This window comes from Labrus mixtus, chromosome 9 (assembly GCF_963584025.1).
Source record: "Labrus mixtus chromosome 9, fLabMix1.1, whole genome shotgun sequence".
In the NCBI taxonomy this organism is placed as follows: Eukaryota; Metazoa; Chordata; class Actinopteri; order Labriformes; family Labridae; genus Labrus; species Labrus mixtus.
The window spans coordinates 26,921,316-26,934,505 of record NC_083620.1 but is presented as its reverse complement, the minus strand read 5'-3'; the positions used below and the strand labels follow the sequence as shown (position 1 = coordinate 26,934,505).

Sequence of the window (13,190 nt, the reverse complement as noted above, 5' to 3'; positions counted from 1 at the left end):
TAAGTTTGAGAAATTTCAATTTTATTTTAAACATTGAAACGTTTTATTCAAAGTGCATAATGAAAACAAATCTTCCTCCCATATTTTTTAAATTCTCATGCCTGGCCCTAATTCTAAGAGTAAATTAAAAAAATCATGTGTCAATCCCAAAATAAACACCTTCAAAATAAGGTCTCGAGTGTTCTGCATTTTCACATCACCATTTTGGCTGAACAAAAACCTAATAAAACAGTAATCCATATAGAGTTTATAACATTGCAAATAAAAGAACCATCCTTTGAATCTTAAAAGCTATTATAGTGTAAAATCCCCATAAACGAAATGCAACGAAATTTCGTTCTTATCTGCACTGTAAAGTACAAGTTTGAATGACAATAAAGGAAGTCTAAGTCTATAAGTGTTGAATTTATACAAAAATACATCAATTCAATTGTTACAGGTATTTATTTTCATATTCTTGTAGATTTGACAATGTCACCAGAGTGACGACCAAACCGATGAGAAATCATACAGTAACATAATGAGAGTCACACAAACAATTTATTTTAGATTCACATTTAAACTTTTCATCATGTGTTGCAATTAAAGCAAAAGGCTGCAGTTATTATTACCATATTTTTGCAGCCGTAACTCCATTATATCCATATCATTTGCCTTCCCATGGATCTTTTGTGGCTGTGTAGTTTGAGTCTTAAACTAAAGTAGTTATTTTTCATTTTTTTAAAAGCCCTTGTTGCCCATCAGTAATGTGAAGTCGACATCAGAATGTGCCAACACGAGCTGCATGTGAATCCAACAGTAGACACTGTTAAATCCGAGCTATCGATCAGCTCCTGAAGGCATCTGTTTCTAAAGAGGGCGGAAGGAGTTTTTTTTCCCTCACAGGAAGTCGACTCGAAAGTTTAGTGTGTTTGTTGTTGCATCTGTTGAGTGTCTCGTCGGCTTCTTTCTCAGCCAAATATCTGGAAAACAACTTAAAGTCACTATTGCTGCTGCACGAAGCTATGCTACTGCTGACATGACACTTTAACATATAAATAACTCACTACAGGAGCAGACTGAGAGGTACGTTCAGGTTCATATTCCCGCTTTACAGTATTCAGAACGAGCTTACGCTGATTTTTTAATTCATTTTCACATCTTATGGCTCGTTAAGTGAGAATGCAGCTTTTTAACAAGCTGATTAATTCACTAAAATATAACCAGATATAAAATATTATCAACTAAAATCTGCCTCTAAACATTGCAAAAAATAAATAAAAAAAACAATCTTTAGTTGAACAAAGGAGTCAGTGTGATGATGATGTTGTGGGAAACACAGTCACGGGTTGTTTTCAGCCTTGGCTTCATAAACAGAGTAAAGTTACATCTTCTACTATTTTTAACCACGAGAAATTCTTACATACAGACCAGCCACAGCTGCAACAAAGTGGTGATGGCTGTGAAATCCTCTGTTACTGATAAACCACAGAGGGTTGCTATGGAAAAAGCACAACAACAACAACAACAACAACACTAACCCTCTATCAGGGAAGAGTTGATAATAACCAGTTTATGTGTACTACTAATAACATTAATGTTGAGCTGATTGCCATGATTTAAGCACTCTTTGGTGGTTGCATTTCACAACTTCAGAAGGTCAACACTTTTTTATTTTTTATTTTTTATATTCAGGTATAATTACAGATTTTTCCCTCAACTGTTTTTAGATTCTTGTTTAAATTGCACATATATTTTTATCCCTGCACGGGTTATGTACATTTCTTGTATAAGTCTATTTTTAATTGCACAGTTTAAGTTTGATTCATCTAGAGGTATTCTTTAAATCTTTTTTTCGGGTTAATATATATGTATGGGGGGGGGGGGGGGGGGCTCGGTTTTGTGGTTTAATTTGTAACAAATTTTTCATGTCACATACGTCTTTGTAACATGATACTGGATGCTTTGACTTTCCCTCGGGATCAATAAAGTATCTATCTCTCTATCTATCTATTTATCTATCATCTATCTATATATCTATCATCTATCTATCTATCTATCTATTTATCTATCATCTATCTATATATCTATCATCTATCTATCTATCTATCTATTTATCTATCTATCTACCTACCTATCTATCTATCTATCTATCTATTTATCTATCTATCTACCTATCTATCTATCATCTATCTATCTATCTACCTATCTATCATCTATCATCTATCTATCTATTTATCTATCTATCTACCTATCTATCTATCTATCATCTATCTATCTATTTATCTATCTATCTACCTATCTATCTATCATCTATTTATCTATCTATCTACCTATCTATCTATCATCTATCTATCATCTATCTATCTACCTATCTATCTATCATCTATCTATCTATTTATCTATCTATCTACCTATCTATCTATCATCTATTTATCTACCTATCTATCTATCATCTATCTATCTATCATCTATCATCTATCTATCTATCTATCTATCATCTATCTATCTATCATCTATCTATCTATCTTCAGGTTTAAGTGGAATAGGATGCAAGAAAAAAGCTGTGAATTAAGTTATGATGACTTTTAGTAAAATAAATATTCACATCAGTAACTTGCAGGTAACTAAACATTTATTTGGCCATTGACAGATCTGCAGATTGTCTTAATTAAGAGAAATTCAGTTCATGAGTGTCAAAATACTGTGAAATAAATGCGTATTACATTTCTGAGTTACGTCTTTAAATAGCCATTTTGTCCAACAATCAGGCTGAATGCAAAATAACCTTTATTAACTATAATGACGGTCAAAGAGAAGCTTTTATATCCCACAGTTAAGAAGCTCAAACCCAGCATTTCTTTTGACAGTTTAGCTTGAAAAATAACTCATAAGATAAAACAAATATTCACATTGATTGTTTTACCAATTATTGCAGCTTTACTGGTCAGAAGTTGTCCAGCTCTCAATTTTCTGAGTATCTGCAGTTTTGGTTTTACACAATCTACTGGTTTTTTATTAGAAATGAACAATGTGCATGAAGTTCTTCAGTTCATTTAGCAGATGCGTTTGTCCTAAACAACATACATCAAGGAGTAAGACCAACACAAGTAGGGATCTAGAGAGGAGGAGACAACATCAGTAAGTGCAAAAAAAAAAAAAAAACATCTTTAGTGTGATCGAACGCAGCTGCTGACAGGAAGTGCACTGAGGTAAAGCACTTTATTAGATTTAAACGACATCAGCAGTTTCTCATGAGGATTCTTATCAGCATCAACATCCTAAATATCATCAGTATCTTATTGAAAGGCGTGAAGCCACCAGACTTCTCATCTTAGGACTACAGCAGTCTCTTTGGAGAGAAACTAGTGACTCCTTATTTGAAATCTATAATTAAAATTTGCCTGCCACAAAGTCAGAGAGACCTGCAGACATTGTCCTTTCTCCTTCAGTATCATAGACACTTAATTGATCTAAAGCACTAAAAAGAAGGGTTTTGTCTGTTTGTGTCCGCAGGTGTATTTATGTTCTGCAGGTAACAAACAACAGTAAGATGGCCATCGCCCACGTGGCTACAGAGTACGTATTCAGTGATTTTCTGCTGAAAGATCCGAACCAGGCTCGATACCGCAGTGTGCGAACGGAGCTGGCTGTGGACAAGATGGTGACATGTGTGGCAGTGGGCCTGCCCCTCCTCCTCATCTCTCTGGCGTTCGCTCAAGAAGTTTCAGTCGGTGAGTGGTGGCGCAATATGGAGCCAGGACTAAAGCCAAGAACATTGTAATGTTTTCACATATTAACTCAAGAAACAGACTTTTCACACGGGGGCTTGCAGGTTAAAGTAGATTTAATGTCTGAATGGACTGATTCAGACTTTTGCATTCTCACATGCGGCTCCTCTGGCTCGTAGTCGATTCCTCTCATGAAGGTGGGACATCTGTTAAAGACGTTCACATGACCAAATGTTTAGTTTGTCTGCTGTTTGTGTTTCTCTCAGGTACTCAGATCAGCTGTTTTGCACCTTCTAACTTCTCCTGGAGGCAGGCGGCTTATGTGGACTCATACTGCTGGGCGGCCGTACACACACACACGCTACCTTTGTGGCTGCACAAGGTACACACACACACACACACACACACACACACACACACACACACACACACACACACACACACACACACACACACACACACACACACAGCACCTACTAAACGGTTCAAATTAGTAATTAGATATTAACTTGATGATACGAAACAGATACAATATATTTTTAAAATACATCATAACACCTTATACCAGAACATTAAGGTGTGTTAAATAATTCCCCACTCCTGGAGCAGACTCTGTTTTATAAGCTCATCATCATCATGTAAAGGCAAACAGTAATTATAAAGATATCAAGTGAAAGTGAAAGTAAAGTATTGACTGCACATTCTTTACACCTTTTCTTTTTGGTGTATTTAATTAAAATAGTTTCTGCTGTGCACGCAGAGCTCCTGTTTATCGATGTTTGGCTGTGGTTAAGAATCTTCTTAGTGAGATGCCTCAGCTAAGCAAAGAGTGCAATCATAAAGGGTGCGCCTCTTTACAAAAGTTAATCCATCTCAGAAGAATTTTAACTGTTGCAACCGCTAACAGCACATACAGTGAAACTGTTGTGCTGTGACACGTTATGAAATGAAAGATAATTTACACCTTGATCTGCTCTCCAGCTTTCAAATAATTCGATCACTATTACAATTACATGGAAGGTCATGAAGGGAGGCAGAGAAGGCTTTATTCCTTACTTAATCTTCTAACTTTAATCAGAAAACAAAGGTGGTCCACTGTGTTGGTAGATTGATAAGAATGGGCACAGTGACATTTGATACTCTTATGAGATTACGTCTTTATGACTCAGGAATTATAGGAATTATAGGATTGTAGTGGTGCCAGTTTCCTTCCCAAATCATGTCTCTTTAAAGCCAAGGAGAGACCTTTATGAGACAGGGGGAGACAGAGACAAATTTTCTGCTGTTTTTTTATTTTAAAACACACAAATGAAAAATATTTGCCATAATATGAGTAATTTAAAACCTAACTGAGACAAACTGATGAGATGAATCTCATACATTTGGAAAAAATGAGAAACCTTCAGGACTGAATACGAGCGCTGGTAGCTCTCAGGTTGATTAAAGCTCAATTAAGAGTTTAAACACTGGACACGCTCTGTGTTCTTTCTCTTTATTTTGTTCTTCTTTTGTCTGTTTGCTCAGTGTAATGGTTCATCTCTGTCCATTTCGTTATGTTGTGCTTTTTGTCTTTGAAACAGTTTCATTGTTTGGAAATTCAATAAACCCGAGACAGCTGTTTGTTATCTTTCAGGGTTCTTCTTGAGCCGTGGTTTTTATTTAATTCAAGTGTATCCTCCCCTGTGTGTTTGTGTGAGAGAGAACGTGTTCTTGCCAGTAACAGGATTTGTTAATTAACATTTATCATTTTGTTTCCCAGTTCTTCCCCTACATTCTGCTGCTGGTGGCGGTGATGATGTACACCCCGGCGTTATTCTGGAGATTTTCCGCGGCACCGCTCCTGCAGTCCGACCTCAGCTTCATCATGGAGGAGCTGGACCGGTGTTACAACCGCGCCGTCACTCTGGCCAAACGCTTGACCGCCTCAGGACTGCTCACTTCAGACAGGTACTAAAATGATCAGCAACGAGCACCTCCAAACGACTTCTGGACCCGATTTATAAAAGACGTGCACACTCACAGCTCTCAAACATCCTGCATATTTTTTTCACTTATTTTCAAAATGTTCTTTCTTGGAATAAATGAGGACAGGATTATTTCATATAGATGTGTTTATCTTATTGGACTTTATAGATGAGAGAAGCACAGAGAGAGTTTTCTGTTATTACCTCAGCCGTGGAGGTCATGTTTTCAAAACAGTCTGATTGTAAGCTGGCTGCAGGAACTAACTTTACTGAAAGGTTGAAACATGGGACAAGAGTCACCGATACATTTCACATATGAAACTGTAAAAAGATTGATTTTTATTTTTATTTAGGAAAAGCATTCTTCACACATTTGTAATTACACATAATAGCAGAATAAATGCAAGACTCCTCCCTCAAACTTTCAAACATTGGAGCACTTTCTTTGCAGAAAGAGGTGGGTACGATGCTCGCTGTTTATTTAACAATTTAGCTCTTCCAAAGAATTTTTCATATTCAAGTAACATGACATTAATTAAATTGAAATTATTTACAAAAGAACACAGGAAGCTTTCACCTTGGAGGGGTAGAGAACAAGATGATTTTCATTTCTTACTGTTCTTCCTCACTCTTTGGCCAGTGACCCTACAGAGGGCTGTTTCAATTACCCGCTGGTGGAGAAGTTTCTGATGACCAAGCGATGCTCTCGGACGCTGTTGCTCCACTACCTTCTGTGTCGCGGTCTGACTCTCGTCACCCTGCTGTGTGCCTGCGTCTACCTCGGCTACTACCTCCGACTGGCCTCCGTCACCGACGACTTTTCCTGCACGCTGCGCGTCGGCCTGCTCGTCGACGACCCCACCGTCCCGGAAAAGGTGCAGTGTAAGCTCATCGCCGTGGGAGTCTTCTCTTTGCTGAGGTACACGTCTCATTTAACAGAGAAATACTGAGGTGCATGTTTTATGGGGAAATAGGGTCAGTACAACAACATGAAGGTCCCAGAGTTATTCCTGCAACAGTTACTTTTAAAGGAACACACAACAGAGATTTTTCCAGTTGTTGTTAAATCACAAATCTCTTATTTTGTTTCCCACTTCGAGTTGATTCCGAACTTCTCTTGTTTGTTACTGAGCACCATAATCTAGAGATAATGATGGAGATAACTTTTACAATCATACAGTGTACGCTCGGCTTTAGTTACTTTAAATGTTGTTGGTTTTTTATTTGAATTATTAACCTGGAGTGTTGATTTTTATCATCTGATCAAAGGCTTTGTCTCAACAACTCATTCTACACTGTGTGTGTTTAACTTTGTTTTCCAGCCTTGTCAACTTGGTCCTGTTCATTGCACTGATACCTGTGGTGTTCTACGCCAGCCTCCGTCCCCTCTTCTGCCATGGGTACGCTCGTTTCCTGGAAGCCTACCAATCACTGCCCACCATTGGTGTCCTGCCCAGTCCCGCTGGCCAATGGGACGATCTCTCTCTGTATCTGCTGTTCCTGGAGGAGAACATCAGCGAACTGAAGTCCTACAAATACATCAAGGTGTGTTAACTAGTATTAATGGCAGGTGGATTCTCTTAACCCTTCGGTGCGATGCATTTATTGTCCACCAATTTTTGAGTGTGTAAGGTTTGTTCCCTTCCAAGAAGAGAGTCTGAGCAATGTGTTGCATTCTTGTATTAACTCTATAATATCATAATAGTGTAATGACATCATGGTGCACAACAGGTCGCAGCAGTGCTTCCCAGTCTACGGTCATAAAGGATTATTTGTGCCTCTTTCTTTTGTTCTGTCTCTAACTTTCTGTGTTTTCCTGACGTCAGGTGTTGGAATTGTTAAAGAGAAGAGGTAGCTGCACCTCGGAAAACTTTGACGCCATGGGTCTCCTGCAGACTCTGTGTCTTGTGAAGATGGACGCTGTGGACGGGACCAAAGCGACTGTCCCTGCAGGGAGACCAGATCAAGTAAAAACTAACACCCCTGGCACTGCCAGGAGCACCAAAGCCTCCGACGCTGAAGAAGCTCACAACAGCCACAACCATCAGAGGTCAACATCGGATAACAGCACGGTGGAAACTGAGATGAGAGGTGAGTACAGAGAGGCAGAAAGAAATAGACCACTATTGTTTAGCATAGCTCCAACTTCATGATCTTATATTGAATAATATCTTTTACATGTTTCTATTATTCAATTACTAAAATCTATAACTCATTCAGGTTACTCAGAGATCGAGACAGGTCATACAATGAAGTTAAATTCACTTTTTGATTTTGTACTTTAAAGGTGGAGTCAGTAGAAATGTTCCTTACATTTTGTAAACACAACATTCAAACTGGCCTCTCCTCCCGGGCCAAGCGACACAAAACTTGCACGCCTAATGCAGGACTTTAGTGTGTACATTTACTGCCTGTAGCTACACTGAAACACTACAAACACTACACTACCTAAGCCTATTGGATTTGTGGTCATAGAAAAGCCGATAATTTAGCATGCTGCTAGCACATGCTAACCTCTTGGGTTTGGCTGTCCAACAGATAGTAGAACAACTCCAGTCCACGGTAGAAATCTGTGGTGTTTCTCCGCACTATGATTATATATTCTCTTATTTGCTGCTACGTCTGCGTCATAGACTGTAAATATTAAGTTCTGCGTCGGTTATATTTAACAGTTTGATTCACCTCCAATCGCTGAATTATATCCACTCCTAAACTCACCTGTGCGTTGTCATTGGCGGGGGAAAACAGACCAGCTCCCCACCCAGAAACAACCAAAGCACATAAAACATTCAAATGCAGGCAGAGTATTACTTTGTGTATATTATGCACACTTACATTTATCTTGTGTAATTTAAAAGAGGTGCAGTACAGGGTGTAGGCCGTGTCCTGTCAGAATCTACCTGCAACATAAAAAAAAAAAAAACAGGGCGAGCGGAGGAAGAGGGCGAGGCCAACCCTGAAGGTGATGATGGAAATTATCTCTCCCCAATCAAACCTGTTTCCTGAACTTTCATGACGTCTCCCGTAACACAACAGGAATGTTGAGCCAACATCATATAAGTAAAATTAAGTGTTGAAAATGTTTCAGGTTTCTGTTCTGTCGCGATCAGAGATGTTCTTTCTCACTCATGGATGATGCCAGGCTAGCTGTTTTTTAATGCTAAGCTGAGCTAACTTTTTGATCCAGCAACATATTTCCCTAAAGCTGCACAGATGAAGTTTTTTTTAAGGGGCAGGTATTAATGTGTCAGGATTATGCGGCTAGTTACATAAACATAAATGAGCATTGTAGGAGAACATTTATCTAAAGGCTTAAATGTTTTAACCTTTTGATTCCTGGACTATGAGTTAAATATTGATAGTCAATGATGCAACATTGCTGAACTAAGATATTTTGATTCTTCCTTAAGTTTGTTTTTTATTCATTTTCAGTTCATGAATTTTCCTCACTGCATTTTTTAAAATTGAGTTTCCCATTTAAAAAACACACACATGTTTATGAACTCTAAAACTCAAACCCCTCTAGTAATGGTGCTTTGTATCTTTTCAGAGCTCACTCCCTTACTGCCGGGAAACAACGACGCAACGGGCAGCGAAAACAGAGAGGGTGGGACTCTCCGCCAACGACCAGCTGATGTGATCGGATGAGGGCTCAGCGACGCTCACGTACTCAAAGGGGGTTTCTTCCGTGACATGAATTCACCACCATGGTGCATCAACAACTCGTGAACTTCTAGTACGAAGCGAGAGGACCATCAGGGGTGTCATCTATGTTTCATGTGATGTTCTGGGTGTCATGAACGCAGGTTTTTTTTATTGTCTTGTAAAGCTTTAAATACAAAAAGGTAGAGAGTGATTTAAGATGAGACTCTAGACAATGTCAGCATTTTGGTACAGATTGTTGTAACTATTAAATATGCTGACCCGATCAGGAGTATACATTATTTATCTACAGTTAAAACACTATGGTACTAAAATGCAGAAGATGTCCCGCCCTATAAATGACGGTGTATAGCAGGCCTGTTTGGCTTTTGTTTAATATCTAAGAAAAGAAACTTCAGAGTGTCAGGATGTAATCCACACATGCTCGTTTTAAGACTTCAGTAATGTGTTTGTGCTTTTGAATCAGATCCCATGTATTTAATATGAATACAGGGTGAAAATGTTTTTTTTTCTTGTTACATCACATTTCAATCACATGCCTGATATATGTTCTGTCACTATTTACAGTAAAAACAGATCAGTGAGTATGCAGTAGATTTTTGTGCAGTATGAAAGGCTGTTTGCTGCCTAAAGCAGGAGGATATGTAGGGTACGTTTCTCCTTTTTTTGCACCCATGGACTGTATAGAAGAAGTGGATACACAGCAGCTGATGGGTTTAAAAAGTGTAAAATTAGAAATGCCTTAAACCTGCATTTCTTTCTTATGGCCAGCAGGAAGCAACTCCACTGGTTGCAAAAAATATAAAAGACTTCAGAGATTTGAGTCTGATTGATGAGAAAAAGATCCCGCTCTCACTTGATTAATTTGAAGTATGAAAGAGCTGGAAACATAGAATATTTGGATAATGAGTTTATGGTTTCACTGTTGTTCAAAATCTCATTTAATACAGCACAATGTGTATTTGTGAATGATGGTTCCATTGGGAGCAGAATAGCTTATAGAGCAGGGTATGCTTTTACCACGGCGACCTGTCAATCAGGGCAGAGCTGGACAATTCAAATCATCCCTGTCATCCAAATAAGGTCAATTATTATAAAAAAGAGAGGAAGGTAAAGGTCAAAAAGAAAGACGTCAGGCTTCAAAACAGAATCTACATACCAAAGAGTGACATGTCAGTGGTATTGTTCACTTCTAATATACAGTTATGGTCCCGCCCCTTAACTCTAAAAGGGTCTTAAACTGACACAATATGACTATTTAACCTTTCACAGTTGATTTATCAAATTTAAAAGTCATGTCCTGCTTGAAAGCAGAGGGGATGTATTTATTTGCACTCGTCATGGTGGGAGAATGTGTGTTGTTTTTTAGATTGTCTGTAACATTTCAATTTTGTAAAGGGGAATACCAAGCAATGAGGAACGTGTTCTTTGTTCTTCTTTTAAACTGATGTTTTTTATACAAAGTGAACGAAGCGATGAGTCATGGCAGCTAAAAGAACAACCTGTGGTCAGCGCTGTCATAACACGGGCGCAGGTTTTCGGCCCCGCTCAACTGGAGGGTTCTCAGTTTTTGTAATCTGTGGTGAGATTTTCTAGATTACATGATTCTCTGAATTGTTTGGGATTGCCCTGAAACTCTTGATGTGTTTTATTTCTGTGGACTGGGATCGTTCTGTGCTGTGTGAACGTGTTTACTGTTGTTTACATATCAAGCTGCAGCCAACTGTTTGGCAAATGTTGAAATCTTTCAATTGATCAGTTTTTGATTGACAGTCAGGACAATTGAAATTGATGAAAATGGTGCAAAATGTTTGTTGCTTAGTGTTCAAAAAATTGATTAGTTCTCAAATGTGTCAATTGTTTATAATCAAAGGACAAATGGCAGTTTAAACCTCAGGTAATATCCAGTTTGCTGTCTTGTTTTTCTAAAGATTATATCCACTTTTTTATGAGATTTTTGGATGTCTAGACCTGGAATTATGTTTTTTGAGGAAGTCTCAGGGTTAAAAACATCAATCACGGGTCATCATCAGACTTCTTGTGTATTGTTTCTGCATGCTGCACTGAGGTGAGCGTTTGAACAAACTCGTGAACCTTCTGTGGTCAGATTGTTTTATTACAGATTGGTGTGTAAATGTTTTATCATGTGAGGGCTAAATGTTAACACGGTTTGGTTTGTTCATGTGCAGTGTTCAGAAACTGAAGCTTGTTGTCTTTTTGTGATGTGAGAAAACTCCTGTTCAGTCTAGATGTTGGAAACTACTGATGTTCATCTCTGAGATATGAAGGTACTTGTTGATCATTACACTTGAATGATTGTTTGCGAAAAATAAAGTGAAGTGAGAAGATGTCTGATGAATTTATGTGTGGTGAAGGTTTATAGTTTTACTGTGAGGGTGGACTTCATGCAGGAGAGAGAGGAAGGAGATGTGATTTTATTTGGTGAAGTTCAGGAGTACTCACCGCCTTGGCAGTCCAGAAGTAATCTGATCAGATAATTTATTTGGATTGCATCAAATCTTAAAAATAGGTTACTCATTTTTCAGTTTCCCTCTTCCCTCTTCCCTCCTTCAGTGTAGATTGAGGCATAAATGGTTAAAGAATCCTGCAGCAGGCAGGGAAAGAAACTAAATGCACAACCAGATTGTCAAGGGAGCAAGGTGGGTTGGATTTGTTCGTTCTTCAGGTTTACTTGTTGAGGAAGTTGCTTGGATTGCCTTTGCAAGGACTGACGTGTTAAGTCCTTAAGAGGTGTTAAGGTGAAGCACAGGAAAATACAGTTACTGTAAACTGGTTTCAGACTTCACACTTAAGCCCAGTCTGAATTGTATTTATCACTAATATATCCGGGTTATATCTGACCATGTGTCCACTTTTTAAGGCTTATAAGGGTATGTTTTGAAGAGTATATTTTTTTTATCTCACCTTCATAAAATAGCATGGTGGATGTGTCAGAAATATAGGAAGAGAGAGTGGGGATGAAATACACCAAAGGGGCCAAGGGACTGATGTGTTCAGGGCTGGAACCTCTAACCAATTAGCTACACCGGCTACCTGAGAGTATTTCTTTGCAGCTTTGTTTGGCATCAGACCATTGGGAAGACCTAAAAAGTTTGTAACTCATCGAACCAGGGAAAAACTTTGGTAATCTTTATGGAGGACCTGAGCAATGTTGGGGGATGAGCGGCAATAAGGCTGCAAAACTAAGCCATTGGGCTTGATTGTAGTTGAAAGAGGAACACAGAGGAACATATTAGATTAATGCATTGTTTTTACTAAATGTTGCTGAAAGTAAGAGGTTTCTGTTTATGAATCTTTATGGTTGAACATCAAAGCCTTACCATATTAATCTATGAATCATTTTTGATTAATCTTAAATTGGGGCAGTTATTGTTTAGGCTAATAATTATATTGACATGATAGGAAACAGTATAGTGAGTGACGATGTAATTTGCCTCCGAGTCACTAAACAGTTGCATCACAGTCCTGAACGATCCTGATTGGAGGGATTGTTGCGCTTGACTTGCACACGACCCCCTTCCAATTAAGTGGAGTCTGCAGGACGGACATGTGCTTTTTTCTGCGTGTGAAGATGTTTTCTTCGACACTACGGCTTCTTGAGGTACGTTTATTTCAAAATGCATACCTGCTTTGTCGTGCAGGACATTTCTGCTGATTAAAATGACATTTTTTCTCAAGTTTTGCACTGGTATGGTGTGGGTAAGTGTCACCGCCCTTTTCAATTTACAGGTAGGCCTACTTTTTGGCGAGGCGTTTAACACACAGGTAGACATAAATTATGCGAATTCGGTTAACAAGTCAGCCTTTTAGAGGTTTTGGACAAATCCACAAC

General features: G+C 38.5%; 1 protein-coding gene across 1 annotated transcript; it reads left to right on the top strand.

The window, feature by feature from the left end:
* The first annotated feature begins 871 nt into the window (after positions 1-871).
* Positions 872-11,497, top strand: LOC132980841 (pannexin-1-like). The gene is made up of 8 exons (XM_061047189.1): positions 872-1,065; positions 3,496-3,713; positions 3,977-4,092; positions 5,470-5,657; positions 6,315-6,593; positions 6,997-7,219; positions 7,501-7,765; positions 9,225-11,497. The coding sequence occupies exons 2-8, from the start codon at positions 3,533-3,535 to the stop codon at positions 9,320-9,322; spliced, it is 1,350 nt and encodes a 449-aa protein (XP_060903172.1). The 5' UTR covers positions 872-1,065; positions 3,496-3,532; the 3' UTR covers positions 9,323-11,497.
* The last annotated feature ends 1,693 nt before the right edge of the window (positions 11,498-13,190 follow it).

Bases quoted from the DNA above. Each gene is read 5' to 3' on its own strand.
- LOC132980841 (XM_061047189.1), top strand. From the start codon at position 3,533: ATGGCCATCGCCCACGTGGCTACAGAGTACGTATTCAGTGATTTTCTG. The intron at 3,714-3,976 runs GTGAGTGGTGGC...TGTTTCTCTCAG, and splicing joins CGCTCAAGAAGTTTCAGTCG to GTACTCAGATCAGCTGTTTT. The intron at 4,093-5,469 runs GTACACACACAC...TTTGTTTCCCAG, and splicing joins TACCTTTGTGGCTGCACAAG to TTCTTCCCCTACATTCTGCT.